The sequence below is a fragment of the Bubalus kerabau genome, chromosome 6, assembly GCF_029407905.1.
Source record: "Bubalus kerabau isolate K-KA32 ecotype Philippines breed swamp buffalo chromosome 6, PCC_UOA_SB_1v2, whole genome shotgun sequence".
NCBI lineage: Eukaryota > Metazoa > Chordata > Mammalia > Artiodactyla > Bovidae > Bubalus > Bubalus kerabau.
Window position 1 is genome coordinate 34,631,126 of NC_073629.1, and position 25,763 is coordinate 34,656,888.

General features: G+C 46.8%; 2 protein-coding genes across 6 annotated transcripts; both read right to left on the bottom strand.

Moving 5' to 3' along the window:
* Positions 1-1,430: 1,430 nt before the first annotated feature.
* On the bottom strand, positions 1,431-12,269 carry LOC129654998 (glutathione S-transferase Mu 1-like). Of its 2 annotated transcripts, XM_055584810.1 has the most exons (8): positions 12,144-12,269; positions 11,761-11,836; positions 11,289-11,353; positions 10,905-10,986; positions 10,706-10,806; positions 9,849-9,944; positions 9,651-9,761; positions 1,431-1,965 (listed from the first exon to the last, which is right to left on the bottom strand). In XM_055584810.1, the coding sequence occupies exons 1-8, from the start codon at positions 12,177-12,179 to the stop codon at positions 1,876-1,878; spliced, it is 657 nt and encodes a 218-aa protein (XP_055440785.1). In that variant the 5' UTR covers positions 12,180-12,269; the 3' UTR covers positions 1,431-1,875. The 2 variants fall into 2 exon arrangements, with proteins under 2 accessions (XP_055440785.1, XP_055440787.1); XM_055584812.1 differs by lacking the exon at positions 9,849-9,944.
* Positions 12,270-14,343: 2,074 nt separating this feature from the next.
* Positions 14,344-23,395, bottom strand: LOC129655000 (glutathione S-transferase Mu 1-like). Of its 4 annotated transcripts, none has more exons than XM_055584818.1 (9): positions 23,250-23,395; positions 22,900-22,975; positions 22,395-22,459; positions 21,739-21,820; positions 21,539-21,639; positions 20,787-20,882; positions 20,588-20,698; positions 15,265-15,309; positions 14,344-14,853 (listed from the first exon to the last, which is right to left on the bottom strand). In XM_055584818.1, the coding sequence occupies exons 1-9, from the start codon at positions 23,283-23,285 to the stop codon at positions 14,764-14,766; spliced, it is 702 nt and encodes a 233-aa protein (XP_055440793.1). In that variant the 5' UTR covers positions 23,286-23,395; the 3' UTR covers positions 14,344-14,763. The 4 variants fall into 4 exon arrangements, with proteins under 4 accessions (XP_055440793.1, XP_055440790.1, XP_055440791.1 ...); XM_055584815.1 differs by having other exon boundaries at positions 21,739-21,865; positions 23,207-23,339; XM_055584816.1 differs by lacking the exon at positions 15,265-15,309 and having other exon boundaries at positions 23,250-23,393.
* Positions 23,396-25,763: the final 2,368 nt, after the last annotated feature.

Consider the following 25,763-nt stretch of genomic DNA (forward strand, 5'->3'; position numbering starts at 1 on the left):
CTCCAAGCCAGGCTTCACCAATACATGAACCGTGAACTTCCAGTTGTTCAAGCTGGTTTTAGAAAAGGCAGAGGAACCAGAGATCAAATGACTCTTGAGAGTCCCTTGGACTGCAAGGAGATCCAACCAATCCATTCTAAAGGAGATCAGTACTTGGTGTTCTTTGGAAGGAATGATGCTAAAGCTGAAACTCCAATACTTTGGCCACCTCATGCGAAGAGTTGACTCATTGGAAAAGACCCTGATGCTGGGAGGGATTAGGGGCAGGAGGAAAGGGGGACGACAGAGGTTGAGATGGCTGGATGGCATCACTGAATCGATGGACGTGAGTTTGGGTGAACTCCGGGAGTTGGTGATGGACAGGGAGGCCTGGCGTGCTGCAATTCACAGGATCGCAAAGAGTTGGACACGACTGAGCAACTGAACTGAACTGAACTGAATGGCTTTCCCCTAGACCTATAGATTTCAAATCTTCTGATGTTGATTCTTTATCTTAAGTGGCTCAAGAAACTATATAGTGCCGTCGCTTCAGTTGAGTCTGACTCTTTGCGACCCCGTGGACTGTAGCCTGTTAGGCTCCTCTGTTCATGAGATTCTCCAGGCAAAGATACTGAAGTGGGTTGCCATGCTCTCCTCCAGCGGATCTTCCCGACCCAAGGATCGAACTCTGCATCTCTTACATCTCCTGCATTGGCAGGTGGGTTCTTTACCACTAGTACCACCTGGAAGCTAAGTACCTATATGCAGAGCCCTAAATCCATAAAATGGCTGTAGAGTTTCCCAGGGTTTTAACTAGAGATACTTCTTTCACGTTTCTAACCATTATCGAACATTTACTGTGTGCAAGGCAGTATAATAGATGTGAGATATAAAGTCAAATAAGAAATGGATTCTCTCCTCAATGTCTTTATGACCAAGTTAGAGAAAGAACAAGTTAAACAATGATTATAATACACTGGAAGCAAATGTTATTGATATATGTTGTAAGAACACAGATGAAGAGTATCTAAAGCAGAGAAAACTTCCAGGAGAAGGTGACAGAAGTGAATCCACCAGGATCCCACACCATTAGTAGACTACTCAGACCTCCCCAGCACCCAAGAGCCCCCTGAACCATGACACAGCTACACATACTACAAGCTGAAAGGAGGCAGCCCGTGAATGCTGAATTAAAGAGGAAACCAGGCACAGAAGCCTCGCTTCTGTAGACACCTCATGCTAAGAAACAGAGGTGCATGAAGTGGAGATAGAAATGAACAAGCAATAGTATAATCTCACCTGTGCCCAACCTCCCACCACACACACACACACACACACGCCCATCCATGCGGCCCTGCAGAGCACAACAGAAGGGAAAATGGACACCACCACACACCCGACATAGTTGGTCATGACTCCAGGAAGCCAGGAGGAATAAGACAAGACACAGCAGGTGTGATAAAGCTTTACTGGGGATCAGACAGGCTGGGCAGGAACCACACTGGGAAGCACAGACTTCACACCAGGCCAGGTCTGGTCTTCAGGGCAATACTGGCAGCTCAGAACAAAGCTCCATGGGCCAGGGATCTGGCTGGGCTCCTCACAGCAGAAGCAACCATGGAAGGGAAGGATAGTCTGGGTGGCTTTAGTGCAGGAGGGATAATGTCGGGTGGGGGAGGACCTTTGCTAAAAAAAAAAAAAAAGAAAAAAAAAGTGGGAAACTAAAATAAAGGATGGCTGGAAAGGGGGGGGGGTGGTGGGAGGAAGATAAGGGGGCCAAGGAAGCATCTAGAGTGAACAGAAGGAGAAAGAAAAAGACAGATGGTTCCACGGGCAGGAAGGTCCACTTGGTCTCCAAGGCACTGGCTCCTCACGCCCATCTCCTGGTTGCAGGCACTACTTGTTGCCCCACACGGCAAGCTTCATGAACAGAGGGCCTGGAAGGAAGCGGCTGGACTTCATGTAGGCAGAGATCTTCTTCAGGCCCTGAGGGTGGGAAAAAGGTCAGGCTTCAGGTCTGCTGCCCCACTATGGTTCATGCAGGTCTCCCTAAGTTTGGAACCTAGATATAGCCCTTCCATGTGGAGTCAAATATTGGGACAAAATACCATCGTCCTGGCGTCCCCAACTCTGGAAAGTTAACTCTTCCAATTATCTGTAATTCAAGTGATATTTTGATAAAACAGGACATTTGGAGACCCTACCCAGGGCTTGTTGCTGGAGATGATGACATAGGTTCAGAATCCCTAAATGACTGCCCTGCAAGATGGGTTCTACTGAGACCATTTATCAGATGGGAGACTGAGGCACACAGAGGATAAGCACCTCCCTCATGCTCACACGGCACATAAGTAATATGGCTAGAATGCAGCCTGCTTGCTCTCCCTCTCAATTCTGAGGTCTCTCTGCTGCACCCCCTTCCTCACAGCTGAAAAAAAAAAAAAAACCAAGGAGACTCACTCATCATCCGCTTATACAAACAGTTAAGTGACCAGTCCTGGCAGTTGCCCACCAACAGTGTGCCCATAGGGGAAGTCAGGGTGGGAAAAAAACAGATGAAACATTCTCTGTTTTGGATACACAGTCCCTAGACAGTTAAGATGCATCTCAAGAAGCACTCTAATCAACCTAGGTTTGTATCATTTTCTACACAGAGTAAAGCACTAAAATCAGTAACTTGAGATCCCTAGCTTTTGGTAATTAGCAGTAATCTTTACCAAGATGTATAATTGATTACTCCTATTTCCCAGACCTCCTTCTCCACCTCCTGAAAGCAGTTTCCCAGAGATATCTGAGATATCTGAGAGGGTGTATGGTAGCATACAGGTCTCCAAATAAAAGGGAAACTCACTGCTCTTACATTGTATGGGCTTTGTTTCCAGTGGACAGTTATAGTGACCACAAAGGAGTTCAAACGAGACTTCTTACTGGTATTGGAACCTTACAAGGAGCTGGAACCTTGGTACCAGCAAGGCCCCTTGTGCCGGTCCACCTCTGTATGTGATCATATGAATTTAGGTGAATCTCTCATGATCTCAGATTTACCATCTTGATTGACAATCCTGAGTTTTCTTTAGTGGTACATGAAAAAGCTTCCTGTCATCTCATTTTAGAGATACTGAGAAAGTACCCAGCTGAGACAATGGGAAGGTTCAGGTTGGGTGGGAAGGTTCAGGTTGGGTGCGTAGGTCAGGGACTGGCTGGTGTCCTTCCTTGGATTGACTAATTTACCAGAGTTGGCCGGAATATAGCATAGATACCACATGAGATCTCTTAGCTCCATAGATAAGGGACAGAGCTCCTCCTGGCCAAGCAAGGCTTTTTCAGGCAATTGAGAAACTTGCAGGAGTGGTGGAGGCAAGTCCTCATACCACACAGCAATCCCATAGGGAATCCCACTTTTTAAAGAAACTTGCTCATCCAGGGACACACACAAAAGGTTTGGCCAACCTGTGTTCCCAATGCCCACGATGTTTTCAGACTGTCTGAGACATATCAAAGACCTGAAATGACTACAGGTGACAACGAGCAGAGTTAAGCTCACAAATAGCAGAAGGGCCCATCAGACACACTTATCAAAAGAAATTTACCCTGACAGACATACTGCGAAATGGGAAACAAAGCTTTATAAACAAAAGAAAGAGGGGTGACAGAATGCCAACCTAAGACTGACACTACAGGTAGGTTCAGGTACGTTACATATGGAGTTTACACTTGCAAATACTTACTTAATTGGGGAAACTATACCAAAGGAGATCTCATCCTAAAAATGGTCAAAATAGGGTTCTTTGACACTCAAAATTAGGGGATTTTTGTGTACACAGCTAGAGGAATGGGTTTTAAAATCAAACAGACTGAATGATTTAGAAGGCCTGGTAAAATTGGGATTACTTTGGCCAAAAAAAGTTTTGTTTTCAAATTCTGACCTTAAGGAAACAAAAGTCCTTTTAGGAAGAACTTGCATCATCTCCCTCTAGCTTTGAGACATAAAAGTTCTACCTCATCTTCTTAGGCATCTTCCAGTGCACTTTGAAAGCTTAGTCTCTCTAATCGTGAAGGTACACATACGGTGTATGGCTGGCAGCAAGTTGCATAGACTGTGATTCCAAGAGTCTTTTTGTCCAGCTATGCTAGCATTAGCTCAATGTGTCATTAGAGGTCCCACTTCATAAAGGGTCTTTGTTGTTTCAACCCTCCTTGTGTCTCCCTGCACAACAAAGGCCTTTTCTTTCTTAGACTATATTTGTGAATAAACGTCCTGGTTCTTGAGAAGGCAGCATCCTTTGCACTCTCTTATGCGGATTCCTCTTGCCTCTTGTTGGTTTGAATTATAACTAAGAATTCTAACAATGGATCCTTTAAACTGGGAAACCTACTAAATTGGTAAATTTTTAGAGATCTCTCATTGAAAACAGTTGTTTAGCTGGTCCCTATGGAAAAATCAAACTAAAGGGTGGATACACAGGTATATAATGGTGGCTAACCTTAAGAACTTTCTTAGTTTCAAACCCATCAACCAACCAACAAAAATTGTTCCTAGAGCTTTATTTATGGTCTCAGCTCCCCCTCAATGGATCTTACAGATGCTAATAAAAACAAAAGAATAACTAAAGTTAATTAGGTTAATTAACAAGGGAATAGTTAAAAGCTGAGGGGAAAGTCAAGTGAGTTCTTCCTACAAAGTAGAAATTTTAAAGGGACTAGTCCCAATAGGATGAAAATATTTAGATGGCTATTAAGAGGTATGATAAATGAAACAGACTTTGATGGCATAAAATTAAAGATTTTGATACAGCACTACCAAAAAAGATGTTTTGGACGAGCCAAAAAGACCCCTTATCAGTCCCCTTAAATGTTAAAGAGACCCAAACAAATCCACTCTATTTACCCCAGTGTAGGAAAATTTTAAAGGCAAGAAAGTAGAAAAATTCACCAGCAATTGCTCAGGGCAATATGCCAAACAATCCAATAAAGATTGACGAAAGAAGCCTGGGTCCTTTGGCTCAACCCCTCACTGGGGACAGAACTGGGTAAAATGGCCAGGGAATAAAAAGGAAAGTTTCTGGGACTCCTTATAAGACCAAGACTTGTTAGCAGGATCCTTAGAAGGGCTATGGTTAAAGGCAAAATACTAATAGTTGATAGAATTGAGATGAACGTTTGCTGCCTCCATGTTGGATCTGTTTCTTTTTTTTAAGATTTGTATCTTTTTTTTTTGGCTGCACTGGGTCTTCATTATGAGCCTGGGCTTTCTCTAGTTCCAGCCAGCAAGGGCTACTCTTCATTATGATGCAGTCTTCTCATTGCAGTAGCTTCTCTTGTGGTGGTGCACAGACTCTAGGTGCGTGGGCTCCAGTAGGTGGTTGCAGCACATAGACTAGTAGCTGTGGCTTTCAGGCCCTAGAGCCAGGCTCATTAGTTGTGGTGCAGGCTTAGTTGCTCTGCATCATGTGGAATCTTCCCAGAACAAGGATTGAACCCATGTCCCCTGCATTGGCAGGCAGATTCTTATCCACTATACCAACAGAGAAGTCCAGATCTGTTTCTTTTACTTTAAACTTTGCTTCCCATTGCTTTTGTTCACTAAAAGCATACCCTCCATACATAATGGCCTGCCTTGGGGAACCCTGACCCTCTGCCTGAATGTTAAACCAAAGTGCCCTTATTCAGGACCTGTCCACCTTTGGATGGCTACAGGAAGGAAAAAATTAACATATCCCCTCCCCAAGGCTGACAATTCCAGGAGATATTTGCAAGATTAATGACCTTTTTATTTACTTCCTCACCTCCCCCATCTCTGTTCTATAAAAGAACCTGGCATCCAGACCCTGATAAGATGGTTATTTTGAGACATTAGTCTGCCATCCTCTCAGTCTGTACCTTGTCTCTCAGATGATTGGCCTGTTGTGCAGCAAGCAGTCTAAACTTGGACTCAGTAACATACTAAAAAGTGGTATATTTGAACAGGGTTTATGTAAGATGGTTATATCTCTTTTACCTGATTATACTGTGCTGCTGCTGCTGCTAAGTCGCTTCAGTCGTGTCCGACTTTGTGCAACCCCAGAGACAGCAGCCCACCCGTCCCTGTGATTCTCCAGGCAAGAACACTGGAGTGGGTTGCCATTTCCTTCTCCAATGCATGAAAGTGAAAAGTGAAAGTGAAGTCGCTCAGTCGTGTCCGACTCTTAGCGACCCCATGGACTGCAGCCTACCAGGCTCCTCCATCCATGGGATTTTCCAGGCAGGAGTACTGGAGTGGGGTGCCATTGCCTTCTCCAGATTATACTGTGGGGATATACAAACATGTCTCACTGGGGAATGCTCCCCTGCCTGGCATAAGACACCGCATATAATCTGCTTCTCAGGCAATGTTAATTAAATATAACAGAGGAAACCAACAGGGTTACCTGAGCCCACACACCACAAGGTTAAAATTGCAATCTAATATTCAGGGCCTAATAAAAGCAATATTGGAGTTTGGTTTGGGGGTTTTGTTTGGTTGGTTGGTTGGTTTTGTTTTTGACCAAGGGTAAACTGGTCTGAGTTTGACTTGTGCACTCAGAAAGAGGGCCTTCTGCAAACATTTGAAGACACAATACACTGATCCCTAAAGTTCTAGAATAGATCTAGAATAGATCTTTTAATTTCCAGTTTAGTTGGAAATTTTCCTACTGATATAAAAAAACAAAATTTAAAAAAAAGGTAGTTGGTCAAATCAATCTTTTGATATCATTTAGGTAGCAGCCCAGTTCTTCAGGGAATTGAAAGCAACTGTGTTTGTCTTGCAAATCTCCACATATCAGGGGACCTCCCTGGTGGTCCAGTTGTTAGGAATCTTCCTTCCAGTGCAGTGAAGGCAGTTCAATCCCTGGTCAAGGAACTAAGATCCCATATGCCCTGGGGCAACTCCGCCCGCACACCACAACTACAGAGCCCATGTGCTCTGGCGCCCACGCACCACAAATAGAAGAAGCCTGAGTACCACAGTGGAAGACCCCACATGACACAACTAACACCATTGTAGCCAAAAAAATTATATATTTTAAAAAATCTCTTCATGTCAGATATGTAAATATAGCACACAATGACCTGAGACTAAGCCTGATTAACTTAATAAGATAAAATCTAACACCAAAGGGAAAAAATAACGGAAAAGAGGTGTTTTTAAATTCAACCAATTGGAAAGGCTCCTTCACCCAAAATCTAATTTACAGCCTTTTAAAGGATTTGTCAAGAATGAAGGACTTCCCTGGTGGTCCAGTGGTTAAGAATCTGCCTGCCAAAACAGGGGACATGGGTACAATCCCTGGTCTGGGAAGATTTCACATGCCCTGGGGCAACTGAGCCTATGCTCTACAGCCTGAGAGCCACAAGTACTGAACCTCAGGTGCCTAGAATCCAGTGCTCTGCAACAAGAAAAGCCACTGCATTAGAAGCCGGAGCACCACGACAAGAAAGTAGACCAAGCTCCCTGCAACTAGAGAAAGCCCAGGCCCAGCAACGAAGACCCAGCCCAGCCAAAAATAAATCAATAACTTTTTAAAATTTATGAAAATAAAAGAATGAATGCAAATCTTATATCGTTGCCATGAACAGTAAAAAGCCTGAAGATATTCCCTCCTAACTGGTATAGAAAGGGGTATGCTTCAATCTACTGCAGTCAACCACAGACAATCCACCCTGAGATTTCAGGATGAAGAAAACCAGGATGAAACATTCTGTGTTTTAGACAGCGGGGCCCCAGAGAGTTAGGAAGCATCTCAAAAAAAGAATTTTCATGACTCCAGATTTACCCATCTTCCCACACAGAGAAAAGCACTAAGATCATTAACTTGAGATGTTTGTTTTTCAATAATTAGCATTAATCTTTTACCAAGATGCATGCTTGACTATATGTATATCCCAGCCAAAAATTCATATACCTACTGTCTCCTACCCTACATCTTCAGAGCTCTATGAGAAGCTGTCTCCTGGGTTCCAAACAAAATTGAAGGTCTCCAAGTAAAGTCAAAACTCACTGTTCTTAAGTGGTGTCAAATGTTTCTCCATTGACCTCTCATCATAGGAGTATTTGTTCCTCTCATCAAGCAAAAAATAATCTCTTCCTCAGAAAAGGCTCCTAGTTCACAGGGTTTGCCCACAGAGGGATGAAGGCCTAGCAAAGCAAAAGGGCTCAGAAAGTGGCCAGGCAACATAAAGAAGAGACCACATTTCACCCTATTACTCAGCAAAACATGGATCAAACATGATAGGAGGGTGTGGAGCAGTAAGACTAGCTCAGGCCAGACTCTAATTATTCCACTTAAAAGACACAGACCAACTGCCTGGCATGGGACCTGAGTCCACTCTCATTTGGCCTCAACCTACTGTGTCAGTCCTGCTACAGCCAACCAAACAGTGAGACACTCAGGTGTACCTGTGCACCATTTTCCCAAGACAGACAGTGCCCAAGAGCTCCCAGGACTCCAAGATCTAGGGCTGCCTGTGCCCCACAGCCCAGGGCCCAACAGGCCACACCGAAGGCCACATCTGTCCCCATCCTGCCTGCTGGGCAGTCACCCCAGCTCTTGCAAAATTCTCAAGGCAACAAGCCTTGGACCAAAACCAGAGCTGATGAGAACTAGCTGAGAAAGCAAATTTCATGATGGGGAGTAGGAATACGAAACAGATTGTAGGCCAAAACACCGATTGGACAACAGCTTCAAATTCCCATATCTGTCACAAAGCAGACTCTGTTGCTCTCCAGTTGGGTGAATGATGAGCTGGGAGGTGAGTTCAGACTGTGCTCCTCCAGAATTAAGGTGGCTCCACCCACACCACACAGCTCAAGGTTCCTATAGTTCTCCAGCTGCACTGAGCCCAAGAGGCTGGGCACCAGGACTTTATGACTTCTGTATCCCACTTGTGCCTGACACAGTGTCTCATACAGGGGAGAGGATCAGATCAGTGAATGTGACTTAAAATGAATGTACTATTGCATCTCTGAGATGGAATCTGGAGTTAACATGAAGGAAAAAGGGACTGGAGATGAGGGGTAAAGGAACTGCCCACCATAAGAGGTGTCAAGATGAAATCCTTGCACAGGACTCCTCTGTATGTACCCAAATCCCAGTACCAACTACAGATCTGACAATCTCAGAACAACAGGTGGAGGCTCAATTGCTGCAGAGCCCTTTGGAGATCAGGAGAATATATTGTCTGTGTTTTTAGTACTTGATATCATTCCTACTGTGTCTCATTCTACTAATGCCAGCTGCATACCATCTCCTGAATATTCTGCTTCCTACACACTTTCCAGAACTGCGAACCCAGACAATAAAAGGACCTGAGCTTTTCATTTCAATACAGGAGATGGAGAGCCACTGACTGCTGCCCATAGAAGCCAGACAGTCTCACAGGAGCCCAGCACAGCCTGTTCTGGTTGTGTGACCTTCAGAAATTACTTATCCTTTCAGCTTAATTCCTTATCTGTAAAATGGAGAGGATAATTGTTCCACATGTAGGAATGTTATAAAGATTAAATGTGACACGATACACGTCAGTAACTGAGGAGAGATTCTGGTAAACAAAATTCTCCATAAATGCTAGTCTTCACTGTAGTCCCAACTAGGAAATCAGGGAGAATAAGAGAGAGAAGAAAGGTGTAAATACAAGGGGTTCAGGGGAATCACCTCAAAACGAGAAATGAAGTCTTTCAGGTTTGGGAATGCATCCAGGCACTTGGGCTCAAATATGCGGTGCATGTCAAGGACGTCGTAAACCAGGAAATCCACATAGGTGAGCTGCAGGAAGACAAAGCATGAATGCGGACTGAACTCTGAACCTGGGGAAAATGACAGTTATCCTGCCCGCAAAGCCGTCCAACTTACCTTGTCCCCTGCAAACCAAGCCCTCTTCCCCAGAAACTCTGAGAACAGCTTGATTTTTTTAGGGATCTCCTTCAAGAAACCAGGCTTCAGTTTCTCCTGAGACACAAAACAGCACCAGCCTCACACACAGACTCCCCTGCAGAGAGCAGTCCTCCCGGCAGAGAACAGTCCTCCCAGCAGAGAGCAGTCCTCCCAGGGCTGTGCCTGATCCCAGCCGTCAGGTGAGCAGTCATGTCCCTTGACTGTACGTGAGTCAGGGTCCAGGGCCAATTCAACCCACCTGTGTTCACTCGACTCCTATGGGAACCATCTCCCATCTGTGAGAAGCAATGGGAAGGCAAAGGGCAAAACACACTGTTCCTGGACCTGTCACCACTCAGCTCCAGACACCTGCCCTGGGTCAGACCAGCAGTGCTGTGAGACCTGGTGGAGCTTGGGCCTCAGATCTCAGGCTGATTAACGCTAAAATGACTAGGAAAGAAGTCCTACATTCCAGTGTGGGAGATGGGAATGGTGTGGACGCCTGAGCAGTTTCTGGACAGCTGGAGAGAACTGGAAGCTGAAAGGAAGGAGGGAGAGGAAGAAAGTCTAACCCTGGGCTGCCCACTGGACACATGTGTTTAGGCCTTAGATGTGGAGAGGAGGTGCTGGGGTAAGGAGGAAAATATCCTGTCTAGGGAGTGAATTTCCATCCAGGAGAAGCTGGACTCTTCTTAAGATTGGTGGGAACTGAATCAGAGTTTCCAAGAAAATGTCTTGGTGGATAAGTAGCTCTAAGGAAGTAAAAATCTAAAAGACCAGTAGATGAGATCATGACAAGCATCTCACACCCTGTTCCCCCAAGTGAGAGGACTCACAAAGTCAGGGCTGTAGCAGATCCTGGCCATGGCAAAGCGGACATCCATAACCTGGTTCTCCAAAATGTCCACACGAATCATCTCCTCCTCTGTCTCCCCACCTGTGGCCACACAACAGAGACTCAACCTCAGTATCCCCTCCAGCCCAGCCCAGGGCATGATGACCTGCACCCCTGCCCCCAACCCCAGACCCACTCACACAGGTTGTGCTTGCGAGCGATGTACCGAAGGATGGCGTTGCTCTGGGTGAGCTTGTGAGTCCCATCGATTAAGTAGGGCAGCTGGAAGAATAACAGGGTCTGGTTATTTGGGCCACCAGACTCCCCTGTACTCCCTCCATTGACCAAAGGGCAGAGATGAAATCTGGCATTCACAGAGCCTAAATACTGTGGTGGGCACTAAATAATATGCTGCAAAATGGAGGGATGAGCTGGGACAGAGTATCATGGAAGGGCAAGGGAGAGAACCAGGAAGCTGAGAGACAGAGCAGAAGGCACCTGTTCCTGAAACCTCTAAGCCAGGAAAGGAGATGGATGGAGACACTGTCCACTCCCCCTCCCAGCACCCCAACCCTGGCACCTACATTGGGGAAGTCCAGGCCCAGCTTGAATTTTTCATTCAGCCACTGGCTTCTGTCATAGTCAGGAGCTGAGAGAAAGAAGATGCAGTGAAACAACCTCCCAGGAATCCAACCCTCTTCCCGGGGGGACCGACCAAGGAATCAGAGGCAAGACCCCCCTGAACTGGTGGATACGGATTCTGAACTGGATTCTAATCTCACATGGATCTTTAGGGGAAAGCACACGTAGAAGGATTTGGAACCTCCCTGAGATGAGGCTTACAGAGAGCTAATGCAAGCACTAAGCAGAGCCCAAGGGGCTCTCATGTCCTGCTTTGGAGGACAGCTGCACCCCCAAAGGGTTTGGGAAGGGGCAAGTCTCTTTTCCAGCTGGTGGAGTTTGAGGGATGGGAGCAACAAGGCCAGAACATGGGTTGCTTGGCAACAAATCAATATGAGTTGAGCAGAAGTTAGAATAGAAGAAGGATTTCATTACCATCTCCTACCGAGTACTGCCTCTCCTCATAGTTTGTGTCTGTGTACTCCAGGAGAAGGCGGATGGCATGGGCCAGCTGGGAGAGACGGTGGGACAGAGGGCAGACGTCAGTCTTGACTGCAAAACTCTCACTGTTCCAGGTCACTTCCACACCTCCAACTCCCTTAGCACCATCACCTGCACCAGCCCACCCACGCCACACACACACACACATGCCAACACCCAGATAAGATGATCAGGCTGAGGGGAGAGGGGCTCCGCTGCAGCAAGTCCTGTGGAAGTTTCTGGTTTGAACCGGACTCAGCTTTGCAGCATTTTCCCAGGGGGGCGCAGCATTTCCCTACCCGCCTCCACCTTCCCCGCCCTGGGGGACCCCAGCTCACCCCTCGGATGTCCCAGTAACCCAGGATCATGGGCATGGTGCAGGTTATGACGCTCAGAGAGGAGAAGCTCCAGTGCAGTTGGGCTTGAAACTTCTGAATCCGGGAGAAAGTGGGCCCGGAAGCACCCGCCCCTCTTCTCGGCCCCGCCCCCAGCCCAGCCCCTGACTCAGCCCCCGGCCGGCAGAGCAGGGTCTACTCTGTCTCTCAGCAGATTCCTTTGGAAGCCAATCTCTGGGCAGCTAGAGATCAAGGTCGCCGAGGTCGGGCTCTCCTGGTTTCCGACCCCAGGGCGACGTCAGCTAACCGGTGGAGTTGCCAGTGCCCTTGGGAAACAAGCCTGAATTATAACATTAAATCGGCCCGTGTTACAGGAAGATGAGAACCCCAGGCAGTCCTAACGCTCCCCCATGACTTATTAATATAACCCATGATAGCTGTGGTCTTCCAGAACAGACCATCGGTGCCATAGAAAGAGTTGAGGAGGCAGAGAAAGGAAATGTGGTTTTCCTGTGCTCCTTTCAGGGACTGTGTAGGACCCATCCCTCATCATGTGCCTAAAAATAAAGATACAACATAAATTAATCAAGTAGTTTATGGCCTCACTTGTGAATCTAAATCCAGATCCACACACAGCAGAGAGGGTACCCAGGTGCAGCTCTAGAGATGTCCTGACAGACAGCTCCATGTCTCTCACATTGATGAGACAGTGATGGGGAGTGTGGTGGGAAAGTGACCCAGGGGTGACCAGTCCTCTGAGTGTGTGGCTCGGGCGGGGGTCCATAGAGGGTTGACAGCCTATACAACTCCACACAGGACCAGAGTCAGAGTGGCCCCACACACCCTCAGCTGCCTAGATCCACAGATTACAGCCCTCATCCTGCCTCCTGACCCAATGTGATTTTAAGAGAGTGATTTGTATCTTTAAAAAAATTATATTGAATTATAGTTGATTTACAATGGTGTGTTATTTTCAGGTCTACAATAAAGTGATTCAGTTATACATATACAGATGTTCACCCTTTTTCAGATCCTCTTCTCATATAGATTATCACAGAATATTGAGTAGAGTTCCCTGCACTGCACAGTACCTCCTTACTGGGAATCCATCTTATATATAGTAGTGTGAGGGCTCAGTGTCTTTTGATGTCACTCTATGATCTGTGATCTGAGGTATAATCTGCACAAGAATAATGTCCTACCTGCCAACTTTCGTCTTTGCAGGCAGAAGTTTATTTCAAAATTAGGAGAATAGGACATAGGTTAGACTGTGGTTTCTTTTCCTTGTTGAAAGGCTATTACAAAGTAGTGGATATAGGTAATTAGTGAGAGGAACTTTAAAAAACAAATAAATTTTGCAAGTTAATACACAAAGTTTGTATACTACAAAAATGTATTTAAAAATAGAGCTTCCCAGGTGGCTCAGTGGTAGTGAATCAGCCTGTCAATGCAGGGGGCACAGGAGACTCAGGTTTGATCCCAGGGTCGGGAAGATCCCCTGGAGAATGGAATAGCAACCCACTCCAGAATCCTTGCCTGGAGAATCCCATGGACAAAGAATCCTGGCAGGCTAGATCCATAGGGTTGCAAACAGTTGGATACAACTGAAGCAACTTAGCATGTATGCACACACACATGCATGTTGTAAGAACACAGATGAAGGGTATCTAAAGCAGGGTAAGCTTCCAGGAAAGGGTGACAGAAGCAAATCCACCAGAATCCCACACCATCAGTAGACTATTCAGACTCCTTCCCCAGCACCCAAGAGTCCCCTGAACCATGACACAGAGAAGGCTCCTAGTTCACAGGGTTTGCCCACAGAGGGAAAATGCCTAGCAAAACAAAAGGGCTCAGAAAGTGGCCAGGCAACATAAAGAAGAGACCACATTTCGCAATACTGCAAGCTGACAGGAGGTATCCCATGAATGTTGAATTAAATAGGGAACAAGACATAGAAGGGCTCCCCTTCTGCAGAGATCTGATGCTAAGGAACAGAGGTACATGAAGTGTAGATAGAAATGAACAAGCAATCATATAACCTACTCATCCCAACAGTCTACCCCACCCCACCCCACCACACATCCATACCCATCCATGGAGCCCTGCAGTGGACAACACTAGGAAAAATAGACACCCACACACACCCAACACAGTCAGTCATGACTCCAGGAAGCCCCGAGAGAATAAGATAAGACACAGCAGGTGTGATTAAGGCTTTATTGGGCATCAGTCAGGCTGGGCAGGAACCACACTGGGAAGCATGGACTGCACACCAGGCCAGGTCTGGTCTTCAGGGCAGCGCTGGGAGCTCAGAGCAGAGCCCCGTGGGCCAGGGGCCTGGCTGGGCTGCTCACAGCAGAAGTAATCATGGAAGGGAAGGATAGTCTGGGTGGCTTTAAGGCAGGAGGGATAATGTGGGGTGGGGAGGAACTTGGCTCAAAAATAGTGGGAAACTGAATCTTTAAAGTAGGGATGGAAAGGGGTGTGGGAGGGGGATAAGGGGGCCAAGAAGCCATCTAGAGTGAACAGAAGGAAAAAGAAGAAGACAGATGGTTCTGCAGGCAGGAGGTCCACCTGGTCTCCAAGGCACTGGCTCCTCACGCCCATCTCCCGGTTGCGGGCACTACTTGTTGCCCCACACGGCAAGCTTCATGAACAGAGGGCCTGGGAGGAAGCGGCTGGACTTCATGTAGGCAGAGATCTTCTTCAGGCCCTGAGGGTGGGAAAAAGAACACCAGGCCTCAGGTCTGCTGCCCCACTGGAACCCAGGCAGCTCTCCCCAAGTTTAGGACCTGGGGTACAGCCCTTCCATGTGAGAGTCAAATATTGGGGCAAAAGATAGTCTTCTGGGGTCCCCAGCTCTGGGAAGTTAACTTTTCCAGTTTCCTGTAATTCATCTGACATCCAGAATCACCACGTACAGAGACTCTATACTGTATTAGGTGCTACATATAGAAGGGAAACTGAGGCACTCAGAAGATTAGCACCTCCCTCATGATCACACTGCACATAAGTAATATGGCTAGAATGTAGCCTGCTTGGTCTCCGTCTCCATTCTGAGTCTCTCTGCTGCACCCCCTTCCCCATAGCTGAAAACAAGGAGGCTCACTCATCATCCACTTACCCAAACAGTTAAGTGACCCGCAGGGCAGTTGCCCACCAATAGTGCCTGCAAGGGAATTCAGGATGGGAAAAAACAAGATGAAACTTTCTGTGTTTTGGATACATGGTCCCTAGATGGTTAAGATGCATAAGCTCCAGAAAGAATGAAGTGGCTGGGCCAAAGCAGAAACAATGCTCAGTTTTGGATGTATCTGGTGGTAAAAGCAAAGTCTGATGCTTTTAAGAATAATACTGCATAGGAACCAGGAACGATAGGTCCATGAATCAAGGTAAATTGGTTGTGGTCAATCAAGAGATGGCAAGATGAAACATCATCTTAGGAATCGGTGAAACAAAATGGATGGAAAAGGGAGAATTTAGTTCAGATGACCATTATGTCTACTACTGTGGCGAAGAATCCCTTAGAAGAAATGGAATAGCCCTTATAGTCCACAAGACTCCAAAATGCAGTACTTGGGTGCAATCTCAAAAACGACAGAATGATTTTGGTTCGTTTCCAAGACAAACCATTCAATATCACACTAATCCAAATCTATGCCCCCACCACTGATGCCAAAGAAGCTGAAGTTGATTAGTTCTGTGAAGACCTACAACACCTTCTAGAACTAACATCAAAACAAAACAGTCTTTTCTCATCATCAGGAATTGGAATAGAAAACTATGAAGTCAAGAGATACCTGGAATAACAGGCAAGTTAGACCTTGGAGTACATAAATGAAGCAGGGCAAAGGCTAATAGAGTTTTCTCAAGAGAACAAGCTGGTCATAGTAAACACCCTTTTCTAACAAACCAAGAGACAACTCTACACAAGGACATCACCAGATGGCCAATACCAAAATCAGACTGATTATGTTCTTTGCAGTCAAAGATGGAGAAGCTCTACATAGTTACTAAAAACAAAACTTGGAGCTTACTGTGGCTCAGACCATCAGCTCCTTATTGCAAAATTTAGGCTTAAATTGAAGAATGTAGGGGAACCCACTAGGCCATTCAGGTAGCACCTAAATCCATTCCCTGATAATTATACAGTGGAGGTGATTAATAGATTCAAAAGATTAGGTCTGGTAGACAGAGTGCCTGAAGAACATAGATGGTGGTTCATAACATTGGACAAGAGGCAGTGACCAAAATCATCTGAAAGAAAAAGAAATGCAAGGAGGCAAAGTGGTTGTCTGAGGAGATTTTACAAATAGCTGAGGAAAAAGGAGAAGTGAAAGGCAAAGGAGAAAGGGACAGATATACTCAACTGATTGCAGAGTTCTAGAGAATAGCAAGATCTATTAAATGACATAAGGCCTTCTTAAATGAACAATGCAAAGTAAAGGAAAACAATAGAATGGGAAAGACTAGAGATCTCTTCAAGAAAATTGGAGAGATCAAGGGAACATTTCATGCAAGGAAGGGCACAATAAAAGACAGAAACAGTAAGGACATAACAGAAGCAGAAGAGATTAAGAAGAGGTGGCAAGAACACACTGAAGAACTACACAAAAAAAGGTTTTAATGACCCAGATAACCACAATGGTGTGGCCACTCACCTAGAGCCAGACATCCTGGAGTGTGAAGTCAAGTGGGCCTTAGGAAACTTTACTACAAACAAAGCTAATGGAGGTGACAGACTTCCACCTGAGCTATTGAAAACCCTTAAAGATGATGCTGTTAAAGTGCAATATGTCAATAAATTTGGGAAACTGATCAGTGGCCACAAGACTGGAAGAGGTCAGTTTTCATTCCAATCCCCAAATAGGGCAATGCCAAAGAATGTTCAAACTACTGTACAATTGCACTTATTTCACATACTAGCAAGGTTATGCTCAAAATCCTTCATGCTAGGCTTCAACAGTACGTGAACCAAGAACTTCCAGATGTAAAAGCTGTCTAGAAAAGGCAGAGATCAAATTGCCAACATTTGTTGGACCATGGAAAAAGCAAGAGGGTTCCAGATGGACATCCACTTCTGCTTCATTGACTGTGTGGATCACAACAAACTGTGGAAAATTCTTAAAGAAATGGCAATACTAGACCACTTATCTATCACCTGAGAAACCTGTATAGGAAAGTTAGAACCTTAGATCGAACAACAGACTGATTCAAAATTGGGAGAGGAGTAAGACAAGACTACATACTGTCAGCCTGCTTACTTAACTTACATGCAGAGTACATCATGAGAAATGCTGGCCTGGATGAATGACAAGATGGAATCAAGACTGCCGGGAGAAACATCAGCAACCTCAGATAAGCAGATGATGCCACTCTAATGGTAGAAAGTGAAGAGGAACTAAAGAGCCTCTTGATGAGGGTGAAAAAGAGAGTGAAAAAGCTGGCTTGAAACTCAACATTCAAAAAAATAAGACCATGGCATCCAGTTTCATTGCTTCATGGCAAATAGAATGGGAAAAAGTGGAAGCAGTGACAGATTTTACTTTCCTGGGCTCCAAAATCACTGTATACGGTGACTGAAGCCATGAAATTAGAAGATGTTTGCTCCTTGAAGGGCTTCCCTGGTGGCTCAGACGGTAAAGAATTCACCTAATGTGGGAGACCTGGGTTCCATTCCTGGGTTGGGAAGATTCCTTGGAGAAGGGAAAGGCTACCCACTCCAGTATTCTTGCCTAGATAATTTTATGGACAAAGGAGCCTGGCAGGCTATAGTCCATGGGGTCACAAAGAGTCAGACACAACTGAGTGACTTTCACTTTCACTTGCTCCTTGGAAAGAAAGCTATGATAAACCTAGACAGCATATTAAAAAACAGAGACATCACTTTGCCAACAAAGGTCTGTTTGGTCAAAGCTATGGTTTTTCCAGTAGTCATATATGGATGTGAGAATTGGACCATAAAGAAGGTTCATCACCAAAGAATTGATGTTTTTGAACTGTGGTGCTGGAGAAGACTCTTGAGAGTCCCTTGACCTGCAAGGAGATCAAACCAGTCAATCCTAAAGGAAATCAACCTGCAGTACTCATTGGAAGGACTGATGCTTAAGCTGAAGATCCAATACTTTGGCCACCTGATAGGAAGAACTGACTCATTGGAAAAGACCCTGATGCTGGGAAAGACTGAGGGCAAGAGAACAGGGCAACAGAGGATGAGAAGGTTGGATGGCATCATCGACTCAATGGACATGAGTTTGAGCAAATTCTAGGAGATGGTGAAGGACAGGGAGGCCTGGTGTGTAGCAGTTCATGGGACTGCAAAGAGTCAGACACAACTGAGCAACTGAACAACGACACTGTTCTTAAGTTGTGAGGGTTTTTTCCAATTGACAACTGGTCATAAGAGTATTTGTTCTTCTCATTCTCCAAAATTATTCTCTTTCTCAGAAAAGGCTCCTAGTTGCAAGGGTTTCCACAGAGAGATAGGTCCTAGCAAAACAAAAGTGCTCAGAAAGTACCCAACCAACTTGCAGAAGAGACCACATTTCACCCAATTATTCAGGAAAACATGGATGAAACATGATAGGAGGGTTGAAGCACTAAGACTAGTCTAGGCCAGACTCTAGTTTTTCCACTTAAAAGACACAGACCAATTGCCTGGACTGGGACCTGAGCCCACTCTCACTGGGCCTCAACCTACTTCATCCTCAGTCCTGCTACAGCCAGCCAGGCAGCAACACTCAGGTGTACCTGTGCACCATCTTCCCAAGACAGACAGTGCCCAACAGTTCCCAGGACTCCAAGATCTAGGGCTGCCTGTGCCCCACAGCCCAGGGCCCAACAGGCCACACTGCAGGCCACATCTGTCCCCATCCTCCCTGCTGGGCAGTCACCCCAGCTCTTGCAAAATCCTCAAGGTGACAAGCCTTGGACCAGAACCAGAGCTGATGAGAACTAGCTGAGAAAGCAAATTTCATTACAGACGTGGGCATACAAAACAGATTGTAGCCTGAAAAACCTCTTGGACAAGAGCTTCAAATTCCATATCCGTCCCAAAGCAGACTCTGTTGCTCTCCAGTTGGGTGAATGATGAGCTGGGAGGTGAGGTCAGGCTGTGCGCCTCCAGCCCTAAGGTGGCTCCACCCACACCACACAGCTCAGGCCTCCTATAGTTCTCCAGCTGCACTGAGCCCCAGACGCAGGGCACCAGGACTGTGTGACATCTATATCCCACTGTGCCTGACACAGTGTCTCATACAGGGGAGAGGATCAGATCAGTGAATGTGACTTAAAATGAAAATACTAACCCATCTTTCAGACAGAATCTGGAGTAAGGGGAAGGAAGACAGGATGGGAGATGAGGAGGGAAGCAAAGTGCCCACCAAATGAGAAGTCAAGATAAAATCCTTGCACAGGACATCTATATTATGTTAGCAGAAATGTTATGTTAGTCACTCAGTCATATCTGACTCTTTGGGACCCCACAGACTGTAGCCCCCCACAGGCTCCTCTGTCCATGGAATTCTCCAGGCAAGAATACTGAAGTGGGTAGCCATTCCCTTCTCCAGGGTATCTTCCCAACTAAGGGATCCAACTGGGGTCTCCCACAGTGCAGGCAGATTTTTTACCATCTGAGTCACCAGGGAAGCCACCAACTACAGCTCTGAGAATCTCAGAACAACAGGCAGAGACTCAATTGCTGCAAAGCCCTTTGGAGATGAGGAGAAAATACTGTCTGTCTTTTTAGTCCTTGATATCAATCCTACTGTGTCTCACTCTACTAATGCCAGCTGCATACCATCTCCTGAAGGTTCTGCTTCCTCCACACTTTCCAGAGCTGTCAACACAGTCATGAAAGGGACCTGAGGTTTCTTTTTCCTACAGGAAACGAGGAGCCACTGATGCTGCCCATGGAAGTCAGACGCTCTGACTGGGAGCCCAGCACAGCCTGCTCTGGTTCTGTGACCTGCAGAAACTACTTGTCCTTTCAGGTTGACTCCTTATCTGTAAAATGCAGAGGATAATTTTTCTACTGTGTAGTAATGTTATAAACATTAAATTTGACACAATATATATCATTGCTGAGCAGAGATTCTGGCATAAACCAAGTTCTCCATAAATGCTATTCTTCATTGTAGCTCCAACTAGGGAATCATCCAAGCTTCCCAGGTGGCATTAGTGATAAAGAACTCATCTACCAATGCAGGAGATGAAAGAGATGCAGGTTCGATCTTTGGACTGGGAAGATCCCCTGGAGGAGGGCATAGCAACCCACTCCGGTATTCTTGCCTGGATAATCCCATGGACAGAGGAGCCTGGCAGGCTACAGTTTATAGGGTCACAAAGAGTTGGACACAACTGAAGCAACTTAGCATGCATACACCCAGGAAAGCATCAGGGAAAGGTGGGGGAAGAGACATAAATACTAGGGGGATCATGGGAATGACCTCAAAACGGGTGAGGAAATCTTTCAGGTTTGGGAATTCATCCAGACACCTGGGCTCAAATATGCGTTGCAAATCAAGGATGTCATAAGCCAGGAAATCCACATAGGTGAGCTGCAGGAAGACAAAGCAGGAATGTGCACCAAACTCTCAACCTGGGGAAAAATGACAGCTCTCCCTCCCCAAAAGCCATCCCCCTTACCTTGTTCCCTGCAAACCAACACCTCTTCCCCAGAAAAACTGAGAAGAGCTTCATCCTTCCAGGAATTTCCTTCAGGTAACCAGGTTTCAGTTTCTCCTGAGACACAAAACAGCTGTCACTGCCTTCAGACAGACTCCCTGGCAGACAGCAGGCCTCCCAGGCCTGTGTCTGATCCCAGCTGTCAGGTGAGCAGCCATGTCCCCTGACTGCACCTGGGGCAGTGCCCAGGCTGCAATTCAACCCACTTGTCTTCATCAGACTCCTATGGGTACCACCTCCCATCTGCGAGAGGCGACAGGATGACAAAGGGCAAAACCACTCTGTTCCTGAATGTGTCACCACTCAGCTCCAGACACCTGCCCTGGGTCAGACCAGCAGTGCTGTGAGACCTGGTGGAGCTCGGTCCTCAGACCTCAGGCCAATAAACAGTAGAATGACTAGGAAAAAAGTCCTACATTCAAGTTTGGGAGTCAGAAATGGTGTAGACGCCTGAGCAGTTTCTGGACAGTTGGAAAGAATCTGAGAGGCTGAAAGAAGAGGCAGAGGAATAAAGTCTGACCCCGGGCTGCCTGCCCAGCACCTGTGTTTATGCCAGAGATGCTGAGGAGGAGACACTGGGTTAACAATGTAAACACCTGTCTAGGAACTGAATTTCCACCCAGAGGAAGCCGGAGTCTTTCCTAAGATTCTCCAGTGTAGAGGACTGTGTCCAGCGTTTCAAACCCTGTCCAGTTCAATGTGAAAGGACTCACAAAGTCAGGGCTGTAGCAGATCCTGGCCATGTGCAAGCGGACATCCATAACCTGGTTCTCCAATAAGTCCACTCGAATATTCTCCTCTTCTGTCTCCCCACCTGTGGCCACAAAACAGAGACTCACCCTCAGCATCCCACCCCAGTCCAGCCCAGGGCATGGCCACCTGTGCCCCTGCCCCCAACCCCATGCCCACTCACACATGTTGTGCTTGCGAGCGATGTGGCGAAGGATGGCATTGCTCTGGGTTAGCTTGTGAGTCCCATCAATTAAGTAGGGCAGCTGGAAGAACAAGGCCTGGTCACTTGGGCCACCTGCATCTTCTCCCTTGAGTAAGAGCAGAGATGAAACCTGGCACTCACAGACCCTGGCCCACTGCAGACACTAAATGCTGCTGCTGCTAAGTCGCTTCAGTCGTGTCCGACTCTGTGCGACCCCATAGACGGCAGCCCACCGGGCTCCCCCGTCCCTGGGATTCTCCAGGCAAGAACACTGGAGTGGGTCGCCATTTCCTTTTCCAATGCATGAAAATGAAAAGTGAAAGTGAAGTCACTCAGTCGTGTCCAACTCTTACCAACCCCATGGACTGCAACCTACCAGGCTCCTCCATCCATGGGATTTTCCAGGCAAGAGTACTGGAGTGGGGGCCATTTCCTTCTCCAGCAGACACTAAATGATATGTTGTAAAATGAAGGGATGAGTTGGGACACAGAGCATCATGGAAAGGCAGAAAACAGAACCAGGAAGCTGAGAGACAGAACAGAAGGCACCTGTTCCTGAAACCTCTAAGCCAGGAAAGGAGATGGATGGAGACACTGTCCACTCCCCCTCCCAGCACCCCAGCCCCTGCACCTACATTGGGGAAGTCCAGGCCCAGCTTGAATTTTTCATCCAGCCACTGGCTTCTGTCATAGTCGGGAGCTGAGAAAAAGAAGATGCAGTGAAACAACCTCCTAGGAATCCAACCCTCCTTTCTAGGGGGACCCAGCAAGAAGTAGAGGCAAGACCCCCCTGAACTGGTGGATCTGGAATCTGAACCAAGTCTCACATGGAGCTTTGAGGGGAAAAACCAACTTACAAACTTCTTGAAACTAGGTGAGTAATCCTTACAAAGGGTTTAGGTAAGCACTAAGGGGAGCCTGTGCCAACGGCTGATACAGGACCCAGCTGTGGGCTCTCATATCCTTCCTTGGAGGCCAGTGGCATCCTAAAGGGTTCGGGAAGGGGCAGGTCCCTGGTCCAGCTGGGCGGGCTGGAGGGGAGGGCGTCGGACGTGAACAACAGGGGTCAGAACATGGGATGCTTGGCACCAAATCAGCATGAGTTGGGCAGAAGTCAGGACATGACAAGGATGCCATTACCGTCCCCCATGGTGTACTTCTTTTCCTCATAGTTTGAGTCTGTGTACTCCAGGAGCAGGCGGATGGCGTGGGCCAACTGAGAGAGAAGGCCAGAGGGAGAGGAGATGTCAGGTCCTAATTGCCTGACTTTCTATGTTCCCACAACCTCAACACCAATCCCCACCCACACTCCCGCGCACAAGCCCCGCTTGAGAAAAAAGGGCAGAGGGATAGGACTTTGGGCTTGGCTCCACCAAGCTCTGAAGAGGAATATTCTAGTGAAATCAATCCCCATTGCACAGCATTTCCCACCCGCAACCCTCCCTACCCTGCCGGCCTCCATCCTTCCCGCCTTGGTGACCCCAGCTCACTCCGCGGATGTCCCAGTAACCCAGGATCATGGTCATGGGGCTGGTTTCCGTGCTGAGTGGAAACGCTTTACAGGGGCTGGGCTGGAAATTTATCCTCTGATCCGGCGGTGAAGGCGCGGCCGGAAGCACCCGCCCCTCTTCTAGGCCCCACCCCCAGCGCGGCCCCCAACTCGGCGAGGCCTTTCCCAGATGCAGCCCTAGGCAAGCGAAAATGAGACCTATTTCCGCCTCAGAGCCAAGGGGGCTCCAGAGACAAGGTGTGGGCTCTGAGATGCCAAGAACCCCCAAGTAGGGCTCACCCGGTTCCTGATCCCAGTCAGATCTCTGCTAAGTCGGTGGAGTTGGTGGCACGCTCAGGAAATAAACCGGAATCAACAGCAGCAAGGCTCTTCTGCCTTCCCTTCCCTCTCAGTAACCGCTTAGTTTTGCCCTTGGGCTTCAGATATCCCGCGAGCTCTGGGGAGCTCTGACCACTAAGTTTAGGCCAAGAGCAGGTGCCCCTCAGATTGAGAGTTTAATTGGCACCTGTCACAGGAAGAACAGGACTCCAGGCAATCCTAAAGCTCCTCAGTCAGTTACGATCCCTAACAGCCTCAAGTCTTGGAAGAAAAGCCTATCCCTGGGATAGGAAGAACCACCCAGGTCAAGAAAACGTGCCTCAGTGCCTTTGTTCCGGGCCTATGGAGGACCCAGCCCTTCCCTGCTGTTCTAAGAGTGAAACTGATCAAATGTAGAGTAACCAACTGGTTTATGGTTTGGATTGTGAATCTAAATCCAGAATCAGGCCAGCAAAGAAGATATCAAAGTGCAGTCCAGAAATATCCTAACAGCCAGCTAGATGTCTCTCACATGATACAGTGATGGGGAGAATGGTGGTCACAGAAGGAATGTGACTGAAAGGGGAAGAGCTGTCCTCGGAGTAGTCAGTCTCCTCTCTTGTAGCAGAGAGTTGCCAGAAGGGGTGGAAGTCAGGAACCTGAAGGACAGTGCACAGGACCACAGTCAGAGTGGGCCCAGCACACCCTCAGCTGCCCAGGTCCACAGATTCCAGCCCTCATCCTGCCTCCTGACCCCTGTGTGGTTCTGTGTATGAGAGGATGGTTCAAGTGTCCTTTGAATTCTCTCTGTGATATAACCTCCAGAAAACCAGCTTCTACCTGTCAGTGTTCTTCTTGGAAGTTTAAAGACTATTTCAAATTTAGGAGAATAGGACATAAGTTGGCCTATGTTTTCTATTCTTTGTTTAAAGAGTATTACAAATTAGTGGATATATGAAAACAGATGAGAAGAACATTTAAAAACAAATGGGTCTACAAGTTAAAATACAAGGTTGAGGGACTTCTGGGTGATCCAGTGGCTAAGACTGCATGCTCCCAATGCAAGGGGCCAAGGTTTGATCCCTGGTTGGGGAACTAGATCCCACATGGCAAAACTAAGAGTTTGCATGCCACAACTGAAAAAAAAAAAGGATCCCACATGCCACAAGGAAGATCAAAGATCCCCCATGCCGCGACTAAGACCCAGTGCAGACGAATAAATGAATATTTTTTTAAAATAATTCAAGGTTGATGTACTAGAAAAATAAGTTAAACTATGTAACACTTTGTTCAGATTGAACTAAGTGAATCAGGTATTCAATAAAAGTTTCAAACCACCAAGGGGTTGAGGATACAGATAGACTTTATCTAATTCACATTAAATCGCAGAGTGTACACATCTCTGCTAAGTTAGGGAGAAGGGAGAATGTATCAGCAGAGACCAGCAGAGCTCAGTCCCTCTATGTCCATCTAGTCCCTACCCTGTAAGTCTTCAGTGCTCAGCTCTGGGTGCAGACTCAGGATGCGGCTCAGGTCAGGTAGATACCCTGGTAGGTTTGTCCACAGGGAGATGATGGTGGCCATGCAAACACAAAAGTGCTGGCCCTCTTGAAAATTATATGTTTCATAGCACATTAAGGAGTTGCCTTTCTGGGTTTTACACATCTTGAGCTTAGAACAGAAACATGACTAGATTCCATGAAGAAAATGGCTGTTTCAAATGAACAAAGAGAATAATAATTTTTAAAGTAGGTAAAGCTGATACTGTAATATAACGTAATTTATTCATCCGTCCTTCATTCCTTTTTTGCAAAAAACAATCATTGTGATCCTGTCATATAGTAGCCACGAGAGTAAGACAATCCTGGGTAATAAAGGCTGAAAGTCATCTGGGAAATACAGGAAGGAATTTTTAAGTATGGAAGAGATTTTCAATGTTCAAACACCAAGGGGCGATGAGAGAGGGGTACTGAGAGGGAGGGAGCTTGAAGGCAGGAGAAAGAGACCGTGCCTGCTGGGACAAGGAACTGAGGACACAGGGATGGGCCCCAAGCACAGGCAGCCCCAGCAGAAGGGAGACATCAGTCCTGCAGGAGGAGGAGGGGGGCTTGCCGAGCAGACTCTCAGACTCAGCCTCCAGGCCCAGGGGTCCCACCGGTGGGGGCAGTGAGTGTGTGGAAGGCAGTAGGGGGCAGGG